The sequence below is a fragment of the Muntiacus reevesi genome, chromosome 8 (assembly GCF_963930625.1).
Source record: "Muntiacus reevesi chromosome 8, mMunRee1.1, whole genome shotgun sequence".
NCBI lineage: Eukaryota > Metazoa > Chordata > Mammalia > Artiodactyla > Cervidae > Muntiacus > Muntiacus reevesi.
In genome coordinates, this window is record NC_089256.1 from 59,725,432 (window position 1) to 59,747,285 (window position 21,854).

The following is a 21,854-nucleotide window of genomic DNA, read 5'->3' on the forward strand; positions in this document are numbered from 1 at the left end:
CAAATCTTAATTACCCATGGAAAAATAAAGGGGATAGCATTGGTAATTCAGGAACACAGAGTGTAAAGTAATACTTTAACCACCTTTCTGTCAATTGTTTCTACTAGAGCTGATTCCCAGAAGGAAAACTGATTCATGGCATTTTGTTCTCTCTGTCCAATTCCAATGTCCTGATCAATACCGAGCAGGGAGCCAAGGAACAGGAAAATGGCAGCAAAAATAATGTCAGCAACAAGAATGTACAAACTTGGGGTCTACATCACTGAGAAGCAAGATAACTAACGTCATTATGCTGGAAACTGGCTGGGCTCCCTCTAGGGCTAGTCCCAGACTTTCCAGTGCTTTTATATCTGTCCCATTGGTACTCTTCCCTGGCTTTTATCTTCTCTCTGATTCATCACTATGACTACAATCTTAATTCCAATACCCATCATGATCCCTAGGGCTGAGGAAAAGCCACAGGCCCACTCACTTTAACATATAAGTTCTCCTTTGTTTATCTAGACAAGTCTGTAATAATACTTGCTCTGAGACTGGGAATTATTTGGCAATAAAAGATTTCAATTCTACATACTACCTTACTTGCACTTAACCACCAACATACTAAATGAGAGATGAAGATGTCATTAAAACTTTTTTAATCAAGTGAAATTTCCTCATAATACCAAATGCAGGGACACATCTGTTATATGTACTACTAGCCTTTGGTTGACTGTAATCCAGGATTAAAGATTAGCTCCCTGATCCTGGAGCTGATAAGAAAAAAAATACACTTAGCCTCAGACTGGTGAATCTGTTGTACAACCCACAGCAACACCCGCTCACAGTAGGATATCCTGTCATCTGCTGAAGATCTGGGCAGCTGCTGTAACCTTATAAGTTTAAACTGACCGAGCATGTTTCTTATTTGTTCCTGAAATAAGCCTTTCTGAAGGTCATACAATCAATTAGAAGAAAAATTAAATACAAGGTTATATGCTCCTGCTGCTGCTAAGTCGCCTCAGTCGTGTCCGAGTCTGTGTGACCCCATAGATGGCAGCCCATCAGGCTCCTCCGTCCCCGGGATTCTCCAGGCAAGAACACTGGAGTAAGTTGCCATTTCCTTCTCCCTACAAGGTTATATAACAATAAGAAAAGTTTAAAGGCTCCTTTAACAAACATAGGATGTGTCTATTAGCCTTCTTTATGAGTCTGAACCTCAATGTTGCATTTGGATCCTAAGATCTCCGCATTTCTAATAATTATTAGACTGGACAAGCTATGACCCTAAAAACCAAATGAGTTTATCATATAAAAATATATTAGTAGGTTTTGTGTCTAAGCAGAGAAGAAGGAACTTCTGAAAAATAATAAATTAAGGGTGGTTATCTCTGGGCTTTTTTTTCCCTCTTTGTGTTTGTCTTTATTCCCAATTTTGGCAACACACTCCAGTATTCTTGCCTGGAGAATTCCATGGATAGAGGAACCTGGTGGGCTACAGTCCATGGGGTCACACAGAGTCGGATACGACTGAGCAACTAATACTTGTATGTATTTGAATTATTCCCAATTTTTTAAACTGTTTTACATAGGAATTCCCAATCTTCATGTGACAAGGAACAGCTTTTTAATTTCCTTAAAACCTTAAGATCATAGAAGTAACAGGAGGGTAGAATGTGCAAGGTAAGGAGTATGTATGAAAGAGAGAGAAAGACAGACACCATCTATGGACTGAGAAAGAATGCTATGGTTGACAAATCCTGGAATGCATATCAGGAATTGACAGATTTACAGGTAAACCCCAATATACCTATGGAGAAGGGGTATAGATGAGGAGGCTGGTATCAGTTTAAGAGAAAGCATTTCAGAGTCAATTTTTTAAAAATGTAGAGTTGATTTATAATGTGTTAATTCCTGATGTACAGCAAAATGATTCAGTTTTATACGTGTGTGTATATATGTACATATACACAATCTTTTTCATATTCTTTCCCATTACGGTTTATCCCAGGAAATTGAATATAGTTCCCTGTGCTATACAGTAGAGCCTTGTTGCTTATCCATTCTATTGATACATGTCATAGTTTACATCTACTAACCCCAAATTTCCAGTTCATCCCTCCCTACAACCCCCTCCTTGGCGACCACAAGTCTGTTCTCTGTGTCTGTGAGTCTGTTTCTGCTTTGTAGATAGGTTCATTTATGCCATATTTTAGATTCCACATAAAGGTGATATCATATGGTATTTGTCTTTCTCTTTCTGACTTACTTTACTTAGCATGATAATCTCTACTTGCATCCATGCTCCTGGAAATGGCGTTTCGTTCTTTTTTACGACTGAGAAATACTACACTGGCATTATTTCATTTTTTAATGAGTGAGTAGTATTCCATGGTATACATGTACCACATCTTTACCCATTATTCTGTTGATGGACACTCAGGTTGTTTCCATGTCTAGGCTATTGTGAATAGTAGTGCTGTGAACACAGGGGTGCATGTATGTTTTTGAAGTGTAGTTTTGCCCTGGAGTAGAATTGCTGGGTTATACAGTACTTCTATTTTTAGTTTCTTGAGGAATCTTCAAACTGTTTTCCACAGTGGCTGTACCAATTTATATTCCCACCAACTGTGTAGGAGAGTTCCCTTTTCTCCACACCCTCTCTAGTGTTTGTTATCTGTAGATTTTTTTTTTTCATTTTTAATTGGAGGATAATTGCTTTACAATACTGTGTTGGTTTCTGCCATATATCATCATGAATCAGCCACAAGTATACATATGTTCCCTCCCTCTTGGATCTTCCTCCCATTCCCCACCTCATCTCACCCATTTACATTGTCACAGATTTGAACTCCCTGCATTATACAGTAAACATCAACTGGCTATCTAATTTTACATATGGTAATGTACATGTTTCAATGCTATATTCATTGCAGCGTGGCTTATAACCACTAAAAATAGTAAACAAATTGTTAAATGAGAATATTGCTGTAGAAGCTACCAATGAATTTGAAAAAGTTTCAGGATACAAAATTAATATACAGAAATATGTTATATTTCTATACACTAACAATCAACAATCAGAAAAGGAAATTAAGAAAATAATTTGATGCAATTACAATTGCATCAAAACAAATAAAATATTAGGAATAAATCTGAGGAGGTAAAAGACATGTACTCTGAAAACAATAAGACATTCATGAAAGAAATTGAAGACAACACACATAGATGGAAAGATATACCATGCTCATGAATTGGAAGAATTAATAATGTTAAAATGACCATACTACCCAAGGAAGCCTAGAGATTCAGTGCAATTCCTGTCAAAATACCCATGGATTCTTCATAGAACTAGAACGAATAATTCTAAAATTTGTATGGAAACATAAAATATACCCAATATCCAAAACTATCGTGAGAAAGAAGAACAAAGCTGGAGGTATCATGCTCCCTGATTTCTAACTGTAAGACAAAGCTATAGTAATCAAAGCAGTATAGTACTGGCACAGATATCAATGGGACAGCACAGACAGCCCAGAAATGAAACCATACTTGTATGGGCAATTAGTCTACAAGAAAGGAGGCAAGAATATACAATGGGGAAAAGACAGCTCTTCAATAAATGGTGTTGGGAAAATTGGACAGCTACATGGACCTAAATGTAAGATCTATGAAATCATAAAAGTTCTGGAAGAAAACACTGGCAGTACGTTCTTTCACATCAATCTTAGTGACATTTTTTTGAATATGTCTTCTCAGACAAGAGCAACAAAAGCAAAAATAAGCAAATGGGACTATGTCAGACTACAAAGCTTTACACTGAAGGAAACAATAAAATGAAATGGGAGCCTGCTGAATGGGAGATCATATTTGTAAACACTATTCTGATAAGGGGTTAATATCCAAAATGTAGAGAGAACTCAAAACAACATAAAAAAGAAAACCTAATTGAAAAATGGGCAGAGGATAAATAGATAGCTGAATAGATAGTTATCCAAAGAAGACATATAAATGGCCAATAGGCACATGAAAAGATGCTCAACATTACTAATCATCAAGGGTTGGCCAGGAGTAGAGAAAAGGGAGCCTTTGTGTACTGTCGATGGGAATGCAAATTGGTGCAGCCATTATGGAAAACAGTATGGAGGAGATACCTCAAAAAACTAAAAATAGAACTATATATAGAATTACCATATGACCCAACAATTCCACTTCTGGATATTTATCTAAAGAAAACAAAAACACACTTTAGAGACCTAAATGTAAGACCAGAGACTATAAAATTCCTAGAGGAATGCAATCCCATGCAGAACATTCTTTAACATAAACTGCAGCAATATTTTTTTTTTGGACCCTAAAGTAAAGAAAATAAAAGCAAAAATAAACAAATGGGATCTAATTAAACTTAAAAGCTTTCACAGAGCAAAGCCAAACCATTGACAAAGCAAAAAGACAACCTACTGAATGGGAGAAAATATTTGCAAATGATATGCCTGTTAAAGAATTAACATCCACCATACACAAATAGTCCATACAACTTGACATATATATACATACACACAAGCACATACATTTATGACACAATGGAATACTACTCAGCCATAAAAAGAGCAAAATTATGCCATATGCAGCAACATGGATGGACATGGAGGATGTTATGCTAAAGTGAAATAAGTCAGATAGGGTAAGACAAAATACTATATGATATCATGTATATTTTGGACTCTAAGAAATACAAAAAACAAATGAATATAACTAAAAAGAAGCATACTCACAGATATAGTGAACAAACCAGGGGCTACCAGTGGAGAGAGAGGGAGGGGCAGTATACGGGTGCAAGAATAGGAGGTACAAACTTCTGGGTATAAGACAGGCTCAAGGATGTAATGTACAATATGGTGAATATGACCAATATTCTGTAATAACTGTAAATGGAAAGCATCCTTTAAAAATTATATTAAAAATTAAAAAACAAACCCCTCAAATACCCCACTCTTTAGAAAAGATACATGCACCCTTATGTTAACTGCAACATTGTTTACAATATCCAAGATAAGGAAGCAATATAAGTGTCCATGAGTAGATGAACAGATAAAAAAAGATGTGGAATATATATATATATATACATACACACACACACACATATATATGAACATACACACACACAACAGAATATTACTCAGCCATATAAAAGAATGAAATCTTGCCATTTGTGACAACATGGATAGACCTAGAAGGCCGTATGCCAAGTGAAACATGTCTGACGGAGAAAGACAAATACTATATGATTTCACTTAAATGCGTAATCTAAAAAGCAAAACAAACGAACAAACACAGCAAAACAGAAACAGAGTCATGGATACAGAGAACAAACAGGTGGTTGTCAGAGGGAAGGAAGAAGGGGGAGGGGAGAAATAGGTGAGGGAGATTAAGAGGTACAAACTTTTAGTGCAAAATAAATGAGTCATAACTGCACAGTGTGGGGAATACAGGCAATAACTATGTACCGTCGCTGTGTGGTGACAGACAGTGACCAGACTCCTCACGGTGACCATTTTGAGACACGCAGTGCGAGTGTGCTCAGTCGTCTGACTCTTTGAGACCCCACGGACTGTAGCCAGCCAGATGCCTCTGTACATGGAATTTTCCAGGCAAGAATATTGAAGTGCGTTGCCATTTGTCAAATCACTATGATGTGTACCAGGAACTAATATAGGGCTGTAGGTCAATTATACTTCAAAAAAGGAACAAACTCACCAAAAGAGAGATCAGTTCTGTGGTTACCAGAGGCGGACAGTGGGAGAGGGGGAATTGGATGAAGGCACTCAAAAGGTTCAAACTTCCAGTTATAAGATCAAGGGTATGTAATGTACAACTTGATAAATATAAGTAACAATGTTTATGGTATATTTGAACGTGGTTAAAACAGTAAACCCTGAATTCTCATCCAAAGGGAAAAAAACAGAGGATTACTTAATTACAAGTACTAAATTGTACATGTTCACACAATTTAATATTATGCAGCCATTAAAAATAATGCTGAAAAGTATATTTCATGGTATGGGAAGGGTTCACAATATGAAATAAAAAGGTGTCACAGAACAGTATGGCTTTTTTAAAGCACATATACACACAGATATACAGGCTAACATAAAATATGTGCCAAAACACTAACGTTGGTTATTTTCAGACTGGGGAATCATAGGATGGGAAATTACTTTAACTTTTTGGGGGGAACTAACTTGCATGTTCAAAATTTTCTATATATGTCTTACTTTTGTTCTCAGGAAAAATTTTTTCAAGAATATAAATAAAGTTATAAAGAACACTAGTGCCATGTGTTCTCTTTACTTCAAAAAGAGTAAGGCTTGAACTGGAATATATGAATATACATGTTATACAATGATGGAAGTTAAAATTTTACTTTTTAAAAAGCCGTGGGATCTAGAAATAATAATGTTTCTCAAGGATGGTTAGATATTTTGTTCTTTTCTAAAAACATGAGCTTTCTGAGCTTGACTATAAAATTTAAAATATTCCTTTTTGCTATTAACTAAGGCAGTCCTGCAATCTTTGGAGGCAATATCATGCCACTTCTGTCTGGTTTTGAATTAGTCCAGTGACCATTAAACTTTTTTACTTTAAAAAATTGTTAATACAAAATTTGGAATATGTACCTACTATGTGATTTATTTACAAATTATGTATCTGTACAACTTTATTAAAACACTAAATATACATGTGAAAACATGCATGAGAATAGAAATTTAAAATGATGAGTTAAAAGGAACAAGAGCTCTAACATTTTCTTTCTCACAATGTCATAGATTGTCTTATATATACTCTACTCTGGACATCACTGGATAACCACAAAAGACGGGCTTCAACCAAAAAAGACCAACTGTATGTCACTCTGTTCCATTCAGAAGGTCTATAGGAGACTGATCTAGTGTATTCTTCTGGCTTTAGGTTTTTAGTTTATCAAAGGTTACCCAGTTAATGGTGGTGGTATGTTTACACAAGAAATATCTTGCTTACCTTGCTGCTGCAATTTGTAATCAGTGGAATATGCCTTCCCAATGATATTCCATACAGGCCTTAAGCATCCAAATAGTCCTTCAAGAAACCCACCACTGCCGCTGCCCGACCTGCTGAACTGAATCTTGATGTCTTCAGTTCCACTTGTGCCCTCTCCATCCACGGTGTGGCTGTTCCCATGAGACATGGCCATCTCCGATTCATCTTGTTCCCTTAGCTGAAGAACACTGTTCTCAAACTGGTCTCTGGAATCCTCACTTACGCTTGTCAACACTGTTGTGGTGATAGGGCTGTTTGTGCCCTCAGCTTGCTCAGTTTGCACCATGCCCTTTTCCTGCTGGTCCTTAAGAAGCTTGGGGGAAGCGTGGCTCCCCATAGGTGCGAGGTCATCTTGTAGTCCATTGAAGGTTTTGTTTTCACTCAAAGGTAATCGTGGAGAAGAGGAGCAGCTCAGGCGCTCCTGAGGGTGGGCCATCGTGCCATGAGTGTGCCCGAGGTCCTGAGATGACACTCAGAGGATCATTACAGCAGAGTTCCGATGTAAGAGGGGGCTTCAGAACCTGGGGAAAACAGAAGGATGTGAGATCACCCTGTCTTTAGTCAGTCACACGACTACACTTCTGATTATAACAATAAAAATGCTGAAGCAAAGGGGATTGGTGGTGTTAAACAGTGGTGTTGATCCACACAATGGAATACTGTGCAGAAGTTAAAAATCATGTTGTAGAAGAGTACTTACTAACATGAGAAAATGTTCATGACGTATTAATATAAAAAATAGGTTAGAACAATATATACAACATAAGCCATTTAAAATTTTTATTACTTAAAAAGATACACAAACACATGTGTAAGAAAAAAGACTGGAAGGATATATCCAAAGAATTAATAGTTGTTAATTCTAGGAGGTTAGATTTGGGAGGGATTTATGTTGTGTTTTTCAAGATACTCTAAGCATTCTGTATCAATATACTTCTATAGGGTGAATGCCTGTGTTCCCCTCACTCCACTTACATGATGAAACTCATTTGTGATGTTACTTGGAGGTGGAGCGAGGGTGGCTTTGGGAGGTGATTAAGTCATGACAGTGGATGAATGGGGTTACTGCCTTATGAAAAAGACACTAGAGAACTCCCTTGCTTCTGTTACCACCGGAGAACATAGTGAGAAGGCAGTGGTCTATGAAGCAGGAAGCAGGCCCTCACCAGACTACTGAACGTGCAAGTGCCTCAATCTTGGATGGCTCAGCCTCCAAAAAACTGTCAGAAGTAAGTGTTTGTTATCTGAGCCATCTACTCTCCAGAATAAAAAACCAATAATCCGGTAAGTAGTATTTGCTAATTTCCCTGGTATAAATACTCCCACCAAGTCAGGTTTCAGGCTCGTAACAAAAGCTTAACAACCTGCCTGCAATTACTAAATATCTGACAACTGGCTCTTACAAACTGGTATACAAGCCAGCACCAGCAACATTATCTTTGTGATAGTGTCATTTTCATTTTAGAGAAGTAAGAAACTTCTAAGGCTACATACTGAGTAAGTGGTAGAGCAAGAATTACAGTCTAACTGAGAATTCAGATTCTCAAATTTCCTTGAATTCTTTATAACAAGGCACCTGGTATGATAACCCTTCATTTTGTTAAGAGTACCTTGACCTAAACACCTGCTTGCCTGTGTAAGGAAGTCAGAGCATGGAATCGTTACTCCTGTCTTTCCCAGAAGAACACAGGCCTAGAGAGAGGTATATGCTAAAGGTCACAGCTCCAGGACCTAATCCCAAACTCTCTACTATACCATGTAGCCTCTGCAAGACATAGTTTCTTTCTTTCAAAGCTTATACACTACTTAAGTTCAAAAGTTCAAAGTGTTAGTTGCTCAGTCATGTCTGACTCTTTTGTGACTCCATGGACTATAGCCCACCAGGCTCCTCTGTCCATGGAATTCTCCAGGCAAGAATACTGAAGTGGGTTGCCGTTCCCTTCTCCACGGGATCTTCCCAACCCAAGGACTGAATCTGGGTCTCCTGCATTGCAGGCAAATGTTTTACCATCTGAGCTACCAGGGAAGCCCCAACACACTTAACTTAAATCCTATTGGGTCACGCATGTGTGCCAAGTTGCTTCAGTCGTATGGGACTCTTTGCGACCCCATGGACTGTAGCCTCCAAGGCTCCTCTGTCCATGCGAGTCTCCAAGCAAGAACCCTGGAGAACACTGGGCTGCCATGCCCTCCTCCAGGGGATCTTCTGACCCAGGGATCAAACCCACGTCTCTTAAACCCCCTGCATTGGCAGCAGGTTCTTAACCACTAGCACTACCTGGTAAGATAGCTTTCCTGGTGGCTCAGATGGTAAAGAATCTGCTGGCAATGCAGGAGACCTGGGTTTGATCCCTGTGTCGAGAAGATCCCCTGAAGAAGGGAATGGTTGCCCACTCCAGTATTCTTGCCTGGAGAATTCCACGGATAGAGAGACCTGGTGGGCTGTATGTAGCTCATGGAATCACAAAGATTGGACACAGCTAAGCAACTAATGCTACTTAAGGAGTTAATAATTACACCGAGGGAATTACCTCCTGCCCACTCTCACCCCCATGACATTCACGCCACATTCTGGTCTACAGGGAATAAGAATGGGCACATGAGAAGATAAGGAAGATGTGTTTGACACTGACAGAGGAAAGGAAGTTAAGAAAGAATAACAGTGTGAGCAAAGGCAGAGGAAAAGCAACTAGGGCATGTGTGGGAGAGCTGGTCAGCCAGAAATAATGAAAAAGCCAGCTGATGTTGGACAGTGATGTGCAATAAAAGTAACTCCTTCACATAGGGGCTCTGAAAACTCATGAAACAATACAGATAATTCTTCTTTTTAAAGAAATCAGAGAGAGAACTTTAACAGGACAAAGTTAGGTTAAGTGAGACTAATTCCAGGGCGTGGAGAAATTTAAGGGCTGGGAAGATACCTAGAAATATAAGGTTGGGGAAAAGAAAGAAAGAAAAAGAAAAGCTGGAGCCCTTCATTATAGAAACAGCTGTTTTGCTGAATTGACCTCCATCCTCCCCATTTCCTTCCTTTTGTGCTCATCTCTAGGCTCTGACATTACTGATCCCTTCATTTTGCTTTCTTGCTGATCTTCTGCCATGACCTTCAGCTGTCTCTTACCTTTGGCCTCTCTGACCTCCCTCTGCTTGATATCTTTCAGGATCTCTGAGTTCATGCTATCTGACCTGGCCACTGTCTGAGCAGTTGCTTCCAATCTGTCTTTGCCATTAGGATCCGTGGTTATCCTTTACAGCACAGGGCATACATTATGCTGTTGGCTCACATCACTTGATAATGCAAATACCCAAATGTATATATGAATTTCAGCCAAACACCTATTTGTGCAAAGTGTTCTTTGAACTCAACTGCGGGATTTTATATTAACTCCTGGTAAATTTCCATTTTGTCCAATTTTATTCTGAGTTTCTTCTCCTTGATGACATCACACTGAAATTAGCTCATATACAAAAAGTTAGAAAGACATGAGTTTGTTTTGAATTGTCATCTCTTTTCATTTCTTCTTCTTCTTTTTTTTTTTGGCTACACCTTGCACCTTGTGGGATCTCAATTCCCCAATCAGGACTGAACCTGGGCCATAGCATTGGAACTGCCAAATCCCATCCTCTAGACCACCAGAGAACTCCCATCTCTTCTGCTTTCTAAGAGGTTAGTAGTACACATGAAGTGGACCTGCTCACATAGGCACTTGGAATGAGTCTAAAGAAGAGAACTTTAGCATGGTCATCACATTCAGTTTGATATTTAGGAGGTCAAGAATAACAGGACCTTCAAGGAATGTAATCCAACCTACCTGTCTCACATACAAAATAAGATTCCCAGAGAGACTGTTGACTTGCTCAATACTACTAATTAGTGGCAGAGCTGGAATGAGTCCTCTTTCCTTATCCTGTGGTTTTCCCCTAGTCTGGTTATTTATTCAGACAAATAGAAACAAATAGTCATGATAGCATGATCGCTGATGACAAAACAGATGATAATTCAATGTTATTCTAGATGCACTAAAGTTACATCCGAAAAAGCACAAACATCCATTTAGAGGGGTGACCCTGCATATGTCAACAGAGCAGTGAAGGGTACCCATCTTTTGGTGATCCAGCTGCTCTGGGAGCAGGCAGAGGCGACAGAAACTTTAAGATTTGTATAAAGATGTGCAGTCAGAGAGGCTTTTCTCTGCTCACCAAGAATATCAAGTCCAATCTCAACCAACAAAGGCAGAGAAACGGAGGAGCACAGAACAAAAGGAAAGAACTCATCACCATGACTATATTCAAATACAATCAGAGCTGACTCTACATGTAAGAGTGTAGGAGGATAAAAACATCTAAATTTTACCTGCGTTTGTATGGACACCCACACACAGCCACTGCACAGTGAAGGAGCTGGTATGGAACCTAAGGGAGCAGAAGCAGCACCACCATCTCTGCCTCTCTCTTCCTCCCCTCAGTTCCTCTCTCTCTGTCCAGACTGGGCTTGTGTACTCTCTTGGGAACTGACTGGATCTTTTAGTTCATGAGAAGTCGAAGCTAGAATTTATTAGAAGGGGACAGACTGAAACGAGGCAAGAATTTTAAACACTGAGAGTCAAATGGAAAAAGATACGGAAGAGCAGAGGTGCAAGAGGGCAGGTCAGCCCGTGCCCCTATCAGTACAAAGATCTAAGGGCAAGGCTGCAGGGGGAGGCGGTGCTGCCTCTGCCCTTATACAGTGCTCCTGAATCTGCAGGAGTACAAGGGAGCGCCTCCGTCTCTGCCCTTCAGGCACACTTCCCTGCCCTGTGAGCTTCTCAGCCTCAAAAGGAGGAAGTGGTTTGTGTAAAAATTAGTAGGCAAGGGTTGGAGACAGGGGCAGCTGTGCATTTGCCAGGGCACTGCCAGTTTCTGGAAATTACCTTGACTTCATGCCAAGATGAATTAGGCACAGAGAAAAAGAGGAAAGGAAGAGGTCAGGTGGCCAAATGGTCCTTGAATTCTTGTGTTTTTTTATATGATACAATTTTCTCCATGTTGCTAAAGAGGATAATTTTATAATAGATCAGATTTTGAGCTTTATAGCACAAATATGAGCAAATCAAAGATTTTGGAAAATTTTACCCCACAAATGAATAAAATTCAACTGAATTCAGTGAATTGACTAAAATCGAATAAAATTTGAAAGTAGACATGATTGCTAAAATTTTTTGATTGAGCTCTTCCCAAGCTGTCTTCTCTTCAGTTGGCATTGTTTAGCCTTAAAATGAACATAATACTGCTATCCCAACTTTCTGGTTACTTTTCAAAAATTCACATAGCAGTATTTAGAGCATAAGTGAAGTTTATGTTATTAAGGCAATCATTCCCATTTAAAAGCTGGGATTAAGTTACTTGCTCATAGTAATAACTAAAAAAAATCTTTCTCAGACAGATGTTTATCATGGAGATCTTGATTTGAACTTAAAAAAAATTACATTGCTTTTTCTAATGGAACTGCAAAATTTTAAGTATATGATTATCTAAAAATCAGATCAGAAGAGTGACCTACAATTGTGTCTTCACCCCTAATTTGCGCTCTTAACTGTGAGCTGTCTACTGAAATCCCTATTTGAAAGGACAATAATAACTGCACATTGACCAAATCCACTGACCTACCTTGTCCCATCTTCTTTATTTCATCCAATAATCATGCATTCAAAAATATTGATTCAGTGTGTACCATACACCTATATTTTTAGTTAAGATTATGAATGTTTAATAATATTAAACAATGCTGAAGCCAGCAAAAAATAAAAATTACAAAACGGCAACCTCCATGTTGACAGATTACTTAATGAATATGACCTTCCCTGACAGCTCAGTTGGTAAAGAACCTGCCTGCAATGCAGGAGACCCTGGTTCGATTTCTGGGTTGAAAGATCTGCTGGAGAAGGGATAGGCTACCCACTCCAGTATTCTTGGGCTTCCCTTGTGGCTCAGCTCGGGAGATCTGGGTTCGATTCCCTGGATTAGGAAAAGCCCCTGGAGAAGGGAAAGGCTACCCACTTCAGTACTCTGGCCTGGAGAATTCCATGGACTGCATAGTCCATGGGGTCGCAAATAGTCAGAGCGACTTTCACACCGAGCGACTTTCACTTTCACCTTCACCTATAAACACAACCATTATTAAAGTTAAAATAAGCTTATAATGAAGTTTTAAAAGGAATAAACATGCTTCATTATAAGGCTTCCCTGGTGGTTCAGTGATAAAGAATCCAGCTGCCAATGCAGGTGACAGAGGTTCAATCCTTGGTCCAGGAAGACCCCATATGCCACAGAGCAACTCAGCCCGTGTACCACAACTCTGGAGCCTCTCTCTAGAGCCTGAGAGCTGCAACTACGAAGCCCTCCAACTCGCGCTCTGCAACAAGAGAAGCTACCACAGCGAAAAGTCTGCCCACCACAGCTAGAGAGTAGCCCTGGCTCGCCAAAACAAGAGAAAAGCCCAAGCAGCAACGAAGACTGAATATAGGCAAAAATGAACAAATAAATAAATTATAAAATTTTTTTTAAAAGATGCTTTATTACATAGTTGCAAACTATAATCTTAATTAAAAAACCAGCAACTTGTGAGGTTTCAAATACACCTAAAATCAAAGGCTAAACAAATTTCTTGACCAAAGGAAAGATTTCTCTACAACTTCCATAAATCTATGATAAATAATATATACTGTTACTATTCCAGAATAGAATCAACATTTTCTGACTTAAACCTGACTTGCCATATGAAGAAGAAAATTAATAACAAAATAAATCTACTTAAAATATCTTAAAAATAAGATACAGACACATATGCCCTTAAATATTTAATACTAATGAATATAAAAATAACTATATAAGCATTTCAAGAAAGTAGGAAAACAGGTTTAAAAGATTAACAGTGGTTTTCACTGCTGTTTTAAAATTTTTTCTATGTCTTCCTAAATATCTAGTCTTAGCAAGAATCTTGTTTACTCAGAAGTTTTCAATCTAAATCTTTGCTTTTTTTAATGCTTACTGTTTATTTATTTATTTATTGCCCAAGCCACACACATGACTTCTGGGTTCCTAGTTCCCTGACAAGGGATCGAACCCATGCCCTCTGCAGAGGAAGGGTGGAGTTTTAATCACTGGACCACCAGAGAAGTCCCTCTGTATTCTACTTGTCCTTGAATATCTCGCTCACAATTTCTAATGATAACTCCTTATGGAAGGTTGTCTTTGTGATCCTAAATGCAAGAGCTTTAGTGCATTAGGGTGTAAGCCATCTGACCTTAGAATTTGGAAATCATCAAGATTTAATTAGATATGCCTTTGTCTCTTTATCTGTCTTAAGTTTCAGTTCTCTTATCTAGATTATTCTGCTTTTTCCAGCTCGATATGATTCTCACTAGTAGAAAAGGTAAAAACAAAATGGGATCATCAACTTTTGTTTCCTCATGGCATTAATATTCTCCCAATCAACCAATTCAGAACTTTTAATGTACCTTATCATATAGAGTATCATTTCATGCAAAGATGGGCTCAATAAAGGACAGAAATGGTAGGGACCTAACAGAAGCAGAAGATACTAAGAAGAGGTGGCAAGAATACACAGAAGAACTGTACAAAAAAGATCTTCATGACCCAGATAATCATGATGGTGTGATCACTCACCTAGAGTCAGACATCCTGGAATGTGAAGTCAAGTGGGCCTTAGAAAGCATCACTACGAACAAAGCTAGTGGAGGTGATGGAATTCCAGTTGAGCTATTTCAAATCCTGAAAGATGATGCTGTGAAAGTGTTGCACTCAATATGCCAGAAAATTTGGAAAACTCAGCAGTGGCCACAGGACTGGAAAAGGTCAGTCTTCATTCCAACCCCAAAGAAAGGCAATGCCAAAGAATGCTCAAAATACCGCACAATTACACTCATCTCACATGCTAGTAAAGTAATGCTCAAAATTCTCCAAGCCAGGTTTCAGCAATATGTGAACCGTGAACTTCCAGATGTTCAAGCTGGTTTTAGAAAAGGCAGAGGAACCAGAGATCAAATTGCCAACATCCCCTGGATCATCGAAAAAGCAAGAGAGTTCCAGAAAAACATTTACTTCTGCTTTATTGACTATGCCAAAGCCTTTGACCGTGTGGATCACAATAAACTGTGGAAAATTCTGAAAGACATGGGAATACCAGACCACCTGACCTGCCTCTTGAGAAACCTATGCAGGTCAGGAAGCAAGATTTAGAACTGGACATGGAAAAACAGAGTGGTTCCAAACACGAAAAGGAGTATGTCAAGGCTGTATATTGTCACCCTGCTTATTTAACTTCTATGCAGAGTATGTCATGAGAAATGCTGGGCTGGAGGAAGCACAAGCTGGAATCAAGATTGCTGGGAGAAATATCAGTAACTCCAGATATGCAGATGACACCACCCTTATGGCAGAAATTAAAGAGGAACTAAAAAGCCTCTTGATGAAAGTGAAAGAGGAGAGTGAAAAGGTTGGCTGAAAGCTCACAATGCAGCAAACTAAGATCATGGCAGCTGGTCCCATCACTTCATGGGAAACAGATGGGGAAACAGTGTAAACAGTGTCAGATTTAATTTTTTTGGGCTCCAAAATCACTGCAGAAGGTGATTGCAGCCATGAAATTAAAAGATGCTTACTCCTTAGAAGGAAAGTTATGACCAACCTAGATAGCATATTAAAAAGCAGAGACATTACTTTGTCAACAAAGGTTGACATAATATTTGGGGAAAAAAATACATAACTCCCATTATTTTAACATTGCTATATTAAATTCGGAGATAATTTTATTGATTCAAGAAAATATCTCTAGGGAAAGACTGCTTATGTTTTAAACAGAACAGCAATTACAACAGAGGAGAATCATGACAGAACTGTGTTCACAAGGGAGATTACAGAATTTTCTTCTCTAGCGGTCTACATGCTTCTATGTCATATTGTGTACATATGAAGACATTCTCTCTTTAAGGGAATGCCTAATTCTACTCTTGTTTCACCCATCTTCCTGAAAATGTTACTGTCTTCAGGCAGCTTGCCTTTAGTTTCTTCATGAAGGCCCCATCCCTAGGGTAAAATCTAAAAAAGTTTTTTATGGCTCCAGGCCTAGAGAACTTTGTATAATAGCAGCTTCCAACAAATGTAGAAAAATCATAAAAAAAAATCCTTAAGTGATAAACAATATTGTAGTAAAATAGGCAGTGGCACCCCATTCCAGTACTCTTGCCTGGAAAATCCCATGGACGGAGGAGCCTGCTGGGCTCCAGTCCATGGGGTAGCTAAGAGTCAGACACGACTAAGCAACTTCACTTTCACTTTTCACTTTCATGCATTGGAGAAGGAAATGGCAACCCACTCCAGGGTTCTTGCCTGGAGAATCCCCGGGATGGAGGAGCCTGGTGGGCTGCTGTCTCTGGGGTCGCACAGAGTCGGACACGACTGAAGCGACTTAGCAGCAGCAGCAGCAGCAGTAAAATATATGCTCTAGATTCAATCTGCCTGGTTTGAATACTGACTCTGTCCATGAGGAGGTTCCTTACCTTTGTGTGTCTCAGTTTCTGCAGTCAAAAACTTGGATAATAAGAGTACCGACCTCACAGGGTGGTAATGAGGGCTAAATGAAATAATACTTGCTTTATGTTAAATTAATAAACATTATTCTAAAATAAGAGAATATATTCATTATTAATAGTAATATTGCTGTTTTCAGTCACTAAGCTGTGTCTGACTCTTTACAACCCCATGAACTGTAGCACACTAGGCTTCCCCATCCTTCACTACCTCCAGAAGTTTGCTCAAACTCATATCCATTGAATCAGTGATGCCATCCAACCATCTCATTCTCTGTCGTCCTCTTCTCCTTTTGCTTTCAATCTTTCCCAGCATTAGGGTCTTTTCAAATGAGTCTTTGCATCAGGTGGCCAAAGTATTGGAGCTTCAGCTTTAGCATCAGTCCTTCCAACAAATATTCAGGGTGGATTTCCTTTAGGATTTACTGATTTGATCTCCTTGCTGTCCAAGAGACTCTCAAGAGTCTTCTCTAGCACCACAGTTTGAAAGCATCGATTCTTTGGCATTCAGCCTTCTTTATGGTCCAACTCTCACATCAGTACATTACTACTAGAAAAACCATAGCTTTGACTATATGGACCACATGGTTAAAGATCAAATGAGCACATATCTTTTACAACAGTTTTGTCCTTGGTCATCCCAGGGATAATCATAGAAAATGAGAAACTTAAAGTTATCCCAAAGGATGGCTATTTTTTAATGAAAAGAGTCATTCATTTCCAAGAATATAAATAGAGCAGCTTAGCCCAGAAATAAGCAATGGCTCAGCCTGTATGATTTGACATCATTATTTATAGACTCTGGGTATGAAGACCACTTTGACCCACTCTCAAAATTCTCCATGCTTTGTCTAGTTTGCAAAAAGAAAATCTTTTGGATGTAATTTTAACAATTACAGATATTGAAAGATGAATAATCACCTAACTAGGAGAAAGTACAAGTAGCACAAGTTATTAATTTAATGCTGAGAATTAAAACATATTTAATAGGGATTTCTCTGGTGGTCCCTATGCTTACACTACATAACATGAAAATGAAATCATTCATTGCCAGCTTAGTATAACAGAGTTATTGAAGAGCTTCAGTAAGACTCCCAATGATGTATATGAAATTTCCAGTAAGGTTGTAGATCCTACAAATAATTTCTGGGCAAGTCCTGCTTGTAACTGGCAGGCAAGGAGTTGTCAAAGGTCCTTTTGCCATTTTTGCATTGCTTTTTTAGGTCTTGCTTAGAGATGGTAGAATTATAGATGTTAGAATTGGAGGGAGCAGTCAGTGGGTGATGACTTCTATTTTTAAAGAGAAATAATTCATCCTAATTAGTTTGTAAACTTGGTGGGGGTAGAATCCAAGTATTATTTATCTCTGTACCTTTTCCCTCTTCATTTGCTCCCTATCTAGTCTTACACCTAGTATAGGACCTGATATAAGATGATACAGTTTACTTTTTGGAGGAGAGAACTTCACATGCACACGAACACACACACTGAATAACTTGATAAACAATGCATTAATAACAGCAGCTAATATTTACTGACTGTGGTGACCCAAGGACAAAAGAGCAGATAAAACCATGGAGGGTCTTGGAATGCAGGAACAGAAAACCCAGACCCTTATCGTCCTTCCCTCTCCCATGTTGTAACTATTAACGGATTTCAGGTCCTCCTGAGCAGTATAACCTGTCTCTCCTCCTATCCCACATAGGGAGAAGGTATTTGCCTTACTCTTCCCCCACCCAGCATACGTGCCTCATCCAATCAGCAAATGACCTGCAAGACCCCTATCCCACTCCTTGTACCCTGGGTATAAAAGTAGACTAAGGACCCCTGTTGAGGGACTGGGGGCAGGAGGAGAAGGGGACGACAGAGGATGAGATGGCTGGATGGCATCACCGACTCGATGGGCATGAGTTTGAGTAGACTCCGGGAGTTTGTGATGGACAGGGAGGCCTGGCATGCTGCGATTCATTGGGTCACAAAGAGTCGGACACGACTGAGCGACTGAACTGAACTGAACTGAAGGACCCCTGTTCAACATCGGTTCTCCCTTGAGCTGGCCCACTGTTCTAACAGCATCTTCCACTCTAATAAACTTAATTTCCCTCTCATTCTGTCTCATGTCTGGAAATTCTTTTCCAACTCAAGCCCAGACCACAACACTGAGATTACTGTCAAACACTGCTCAAAACACTTTTCTTATATTAACTTCTCTAATCCTTGCATCAACCCTTGTGAAAGGTATTATTATCACTCCTATAGCTGACAAAGCAATTGGGACACAGAGGGCTTAAAGAACTCACCAACAGCTACTGAGTGGTAAAGACAGTAGTTGAACCCAGTTCTATTCCAATTCCAGAGCCTGAGCCTAAGTCTGAGCTGAGTCCAAATCCATGCTTGTTTAGTCACGACACTCTACTGTCAATATTATAATGGGCTTCTATTTAATTAAGAAAGGCCTAAAAAAATATGGATTGCATTCACATCTTACCTCGAGGTTAAGTTCTACATTTATCATAAAAGCTAAAAATTTCTAGCAAAAAGTAAAGACAAGGGGAAAATTCTAAAATATGTCCACTCTCTATAGAATTTCCTCCATCCTGTTTTAATAGTAAACTTCTATACTTGCACCATCCAAACAGTAGCTTCTAGGCATATGAAGCTATTTAATGTACAATTAATTAAAATTAAATGAAATAAAAAAGTCCGCTTCTCAGGTACATTAATCCATTTCAAGTGATTGGTAGCCACATGTGACTAATTACACAACCATATTGGATAATACAAAATAGAATATTTCCATCACCACAGAATGTTCAGTTGGACAGCAGTTCTCCATATGATTCATTCATATTAACAGATTTGTTTGTTGTGAGAATTAATAAAGATTACAGTTTCCTTTTGTACATGGGAATTTGCTAAATGCAGAGAATTCCATTATCTCCTTTAAAATAACATGTGTGCTACCAAATTTTAGTAATGCCTATGAATGAAATGATTTAAGTACAGCTCATTCTAATCATGGTTCATCAGGATCAAATTAAAGAGATTATTTAAAAACAGTTTTTCAAAGGACCATAGTTATTTGTCTAAAATCTTCAGAAGAGACAAATGATTCATTTTCAAATACTTAAATAGTTTCAACAGTCATTTGTGAAGAATTTTAAAACTGAAATTGCTATTATTGCTATTATTCTCATAATTACCATTCCTTAAAGTTCCTAATCATAGGACTACTGTAGGTGAAGGCAGAAAACTAGGGGAGGGCGAATGGAGGGAAGGCTGAACAGGATCAGAAGTTTCTACTGAATCAACAACAACTCTCATCACTTCTCAGAGAAGATTGTACAGATAATCAGGATAAAGATTCCAGAGGGAGCAAGGAACTCCAGATTCTGGATCCAATTTTCCAATTTTAATAGTGAAGTAATTAAAACTGTACTAGTGAAAGATCCTATTCCTTTAGACATTTGAAAGTGAAAGTTGCTCAGTCATGTCTGACTCTTTGTGACCCCATGGACTACACAGTCCATGAAATTCTCCAGGCCAGAATATTGGAGTGGGTAGCCTTTCCCTTCTCTAGGGGATCTTCCCAACCCAGGGATCGAACCCAGGTCTCCTGCATTGCAGGTGGATTCTTTTTTTTTTTTTTTTTTTTGCAGGTGGATTCTTTACCAGCTGAGCCACAAGGGAAGCCCAAGAATACTGGAGTGGGTAGCCTGTCCCTTCTCCAGGGAATCTTCCTGACCCAGGAATTGAACCAGGGTCTGCTGCATTGCAGGCGAATTATTTACCAACTGAGCTATGAAATCTAATTTCTCCTTATTGTTGTTTTTGCTCACAGAAACAGTACTGAGCTTTATTTTATTTTATTTTATTAAGCCTAACAGGGATTTATTAGAATTCTTTGAAGAATTTTAGGTGAAATTTTAAAGTACTGAAATTTTGAGAGCTCTTACAACATTGCAAAGAAGATAACCACTAGATTAGAAATGGAATTAAATTCAGATTTCACATTGACAAAGAAGAACATTATTTTCACAGGAAGTTTTATATAAAATACCTAGTAAAAAAGAGAATTTCAAGGTTTTTTTGGTAGTTGAAGATAGTGATAAATATATAGATAGACATATTGAATTATATACAAACCATGAAGCCACTTAAAGTTTCCTGTGTGATCGATATGTTACAGAGATCTCAGAGGAAACATGAAAATGACATTGCATCAATTTACATTTTAATTAAACTCAGAGTGATAAGAAAGCAATTTGTATGAAAAGCTAAATCTTCTTAGAAAAAGTTGTACCACAGAATCATCAGCTTTTAGATATACTAAATAATCTTTCGGAAGTATATCTCAGTGTTGTGGCAGCCCACCATATTCTTAATAGTCCTATCAAGAATTGAATTTTTCTAATGATTTTCAAAATTAAAATTATTTGTGCTATTGCATTTACCAAGAGTGATTGACATTGATTTCAGTTATATCAATTGAAAATAAAATTTCTCAAAGCAAATTTCTGATGACCTAGTAAATGAACTGGTAAAAAACTGTCGAGTTTTAATTCTTTAAAGTAATGATTCAATCAAGATGATACTCTAGAAAATATGTAATAGGACATTTTGAGCTTTACCAGGAATATAAATTTGAAATTGGCAAAGATCAATCATCTTTCACCTGTCTCATGTCATTGTTTTGGAATGTGAATTTAATGTCGTACTAGAGAGTAATCCAAATCCATCATTTAATTATTCATTGTGTAGTTTCCATTTCTACCCCCAATATGTAGCTAAAATTTGCAAACTACTAAAGGATACTTGGTAAGTCCCATCTGTCCAAGATGGGGATGACAAGAAAGGATATCAATAAATATTAAATATTTATTCTAAGTGTTAAAATAATAAATGTACAAGACAGTTCTAATGGAAAGAAAAATAAATGCAGAATGATAAACTACTTGTGATAGTAAACAGTCAGTATGCAGTATCTCAATACAAAGATTAATATTACAGGATGGAATTTAAAGACATATTTAGTTGCTTCCCTTCAAAAATGATAATTTAATAACTCATTACAAGTGTGCATTTTCAATCATGTGTTCCTAAAAGTTGTATATGAGTCCATTTATATGAAATCCACTTATAGAAAAGACATAACCATAAAGAAAACAGAAAAATGGTTAACAGGGAAGGGATGGGGGAGAGGGGACATAG

General features: G+C 38.2%; 1 protein-coding gene across 5 annotated transcripts in view; it reads right to left on the reverse strand.

Annotated features, from left to right (window-relative positions):
- MAP3K13 (mitogen-activated protein kinase kinase kinase 13) overlaps positions 1-21,854 on the reverse strand; it is a 160,438-nt gene that overhangs the window by 42,411 nt on the left and 96,173 nt on the right. For all 5 annotated transcript variants that reach the window (XM_065943542.1, XM_065943541.1, XM_065943544.1 and 2 more), the window contains one exon: positions 7,018-7,577. In XM_065943542.1, coding sequence (XP_065799614.1) covers positions 7,018-7,492 — 475 coding nt within the window. In that variant the 5' untranslated portion in view covers positions 7,493-7,577. The remainder of the gene's footprint in view (positions 1-7,017; positions 7,578-21,854) is intronic.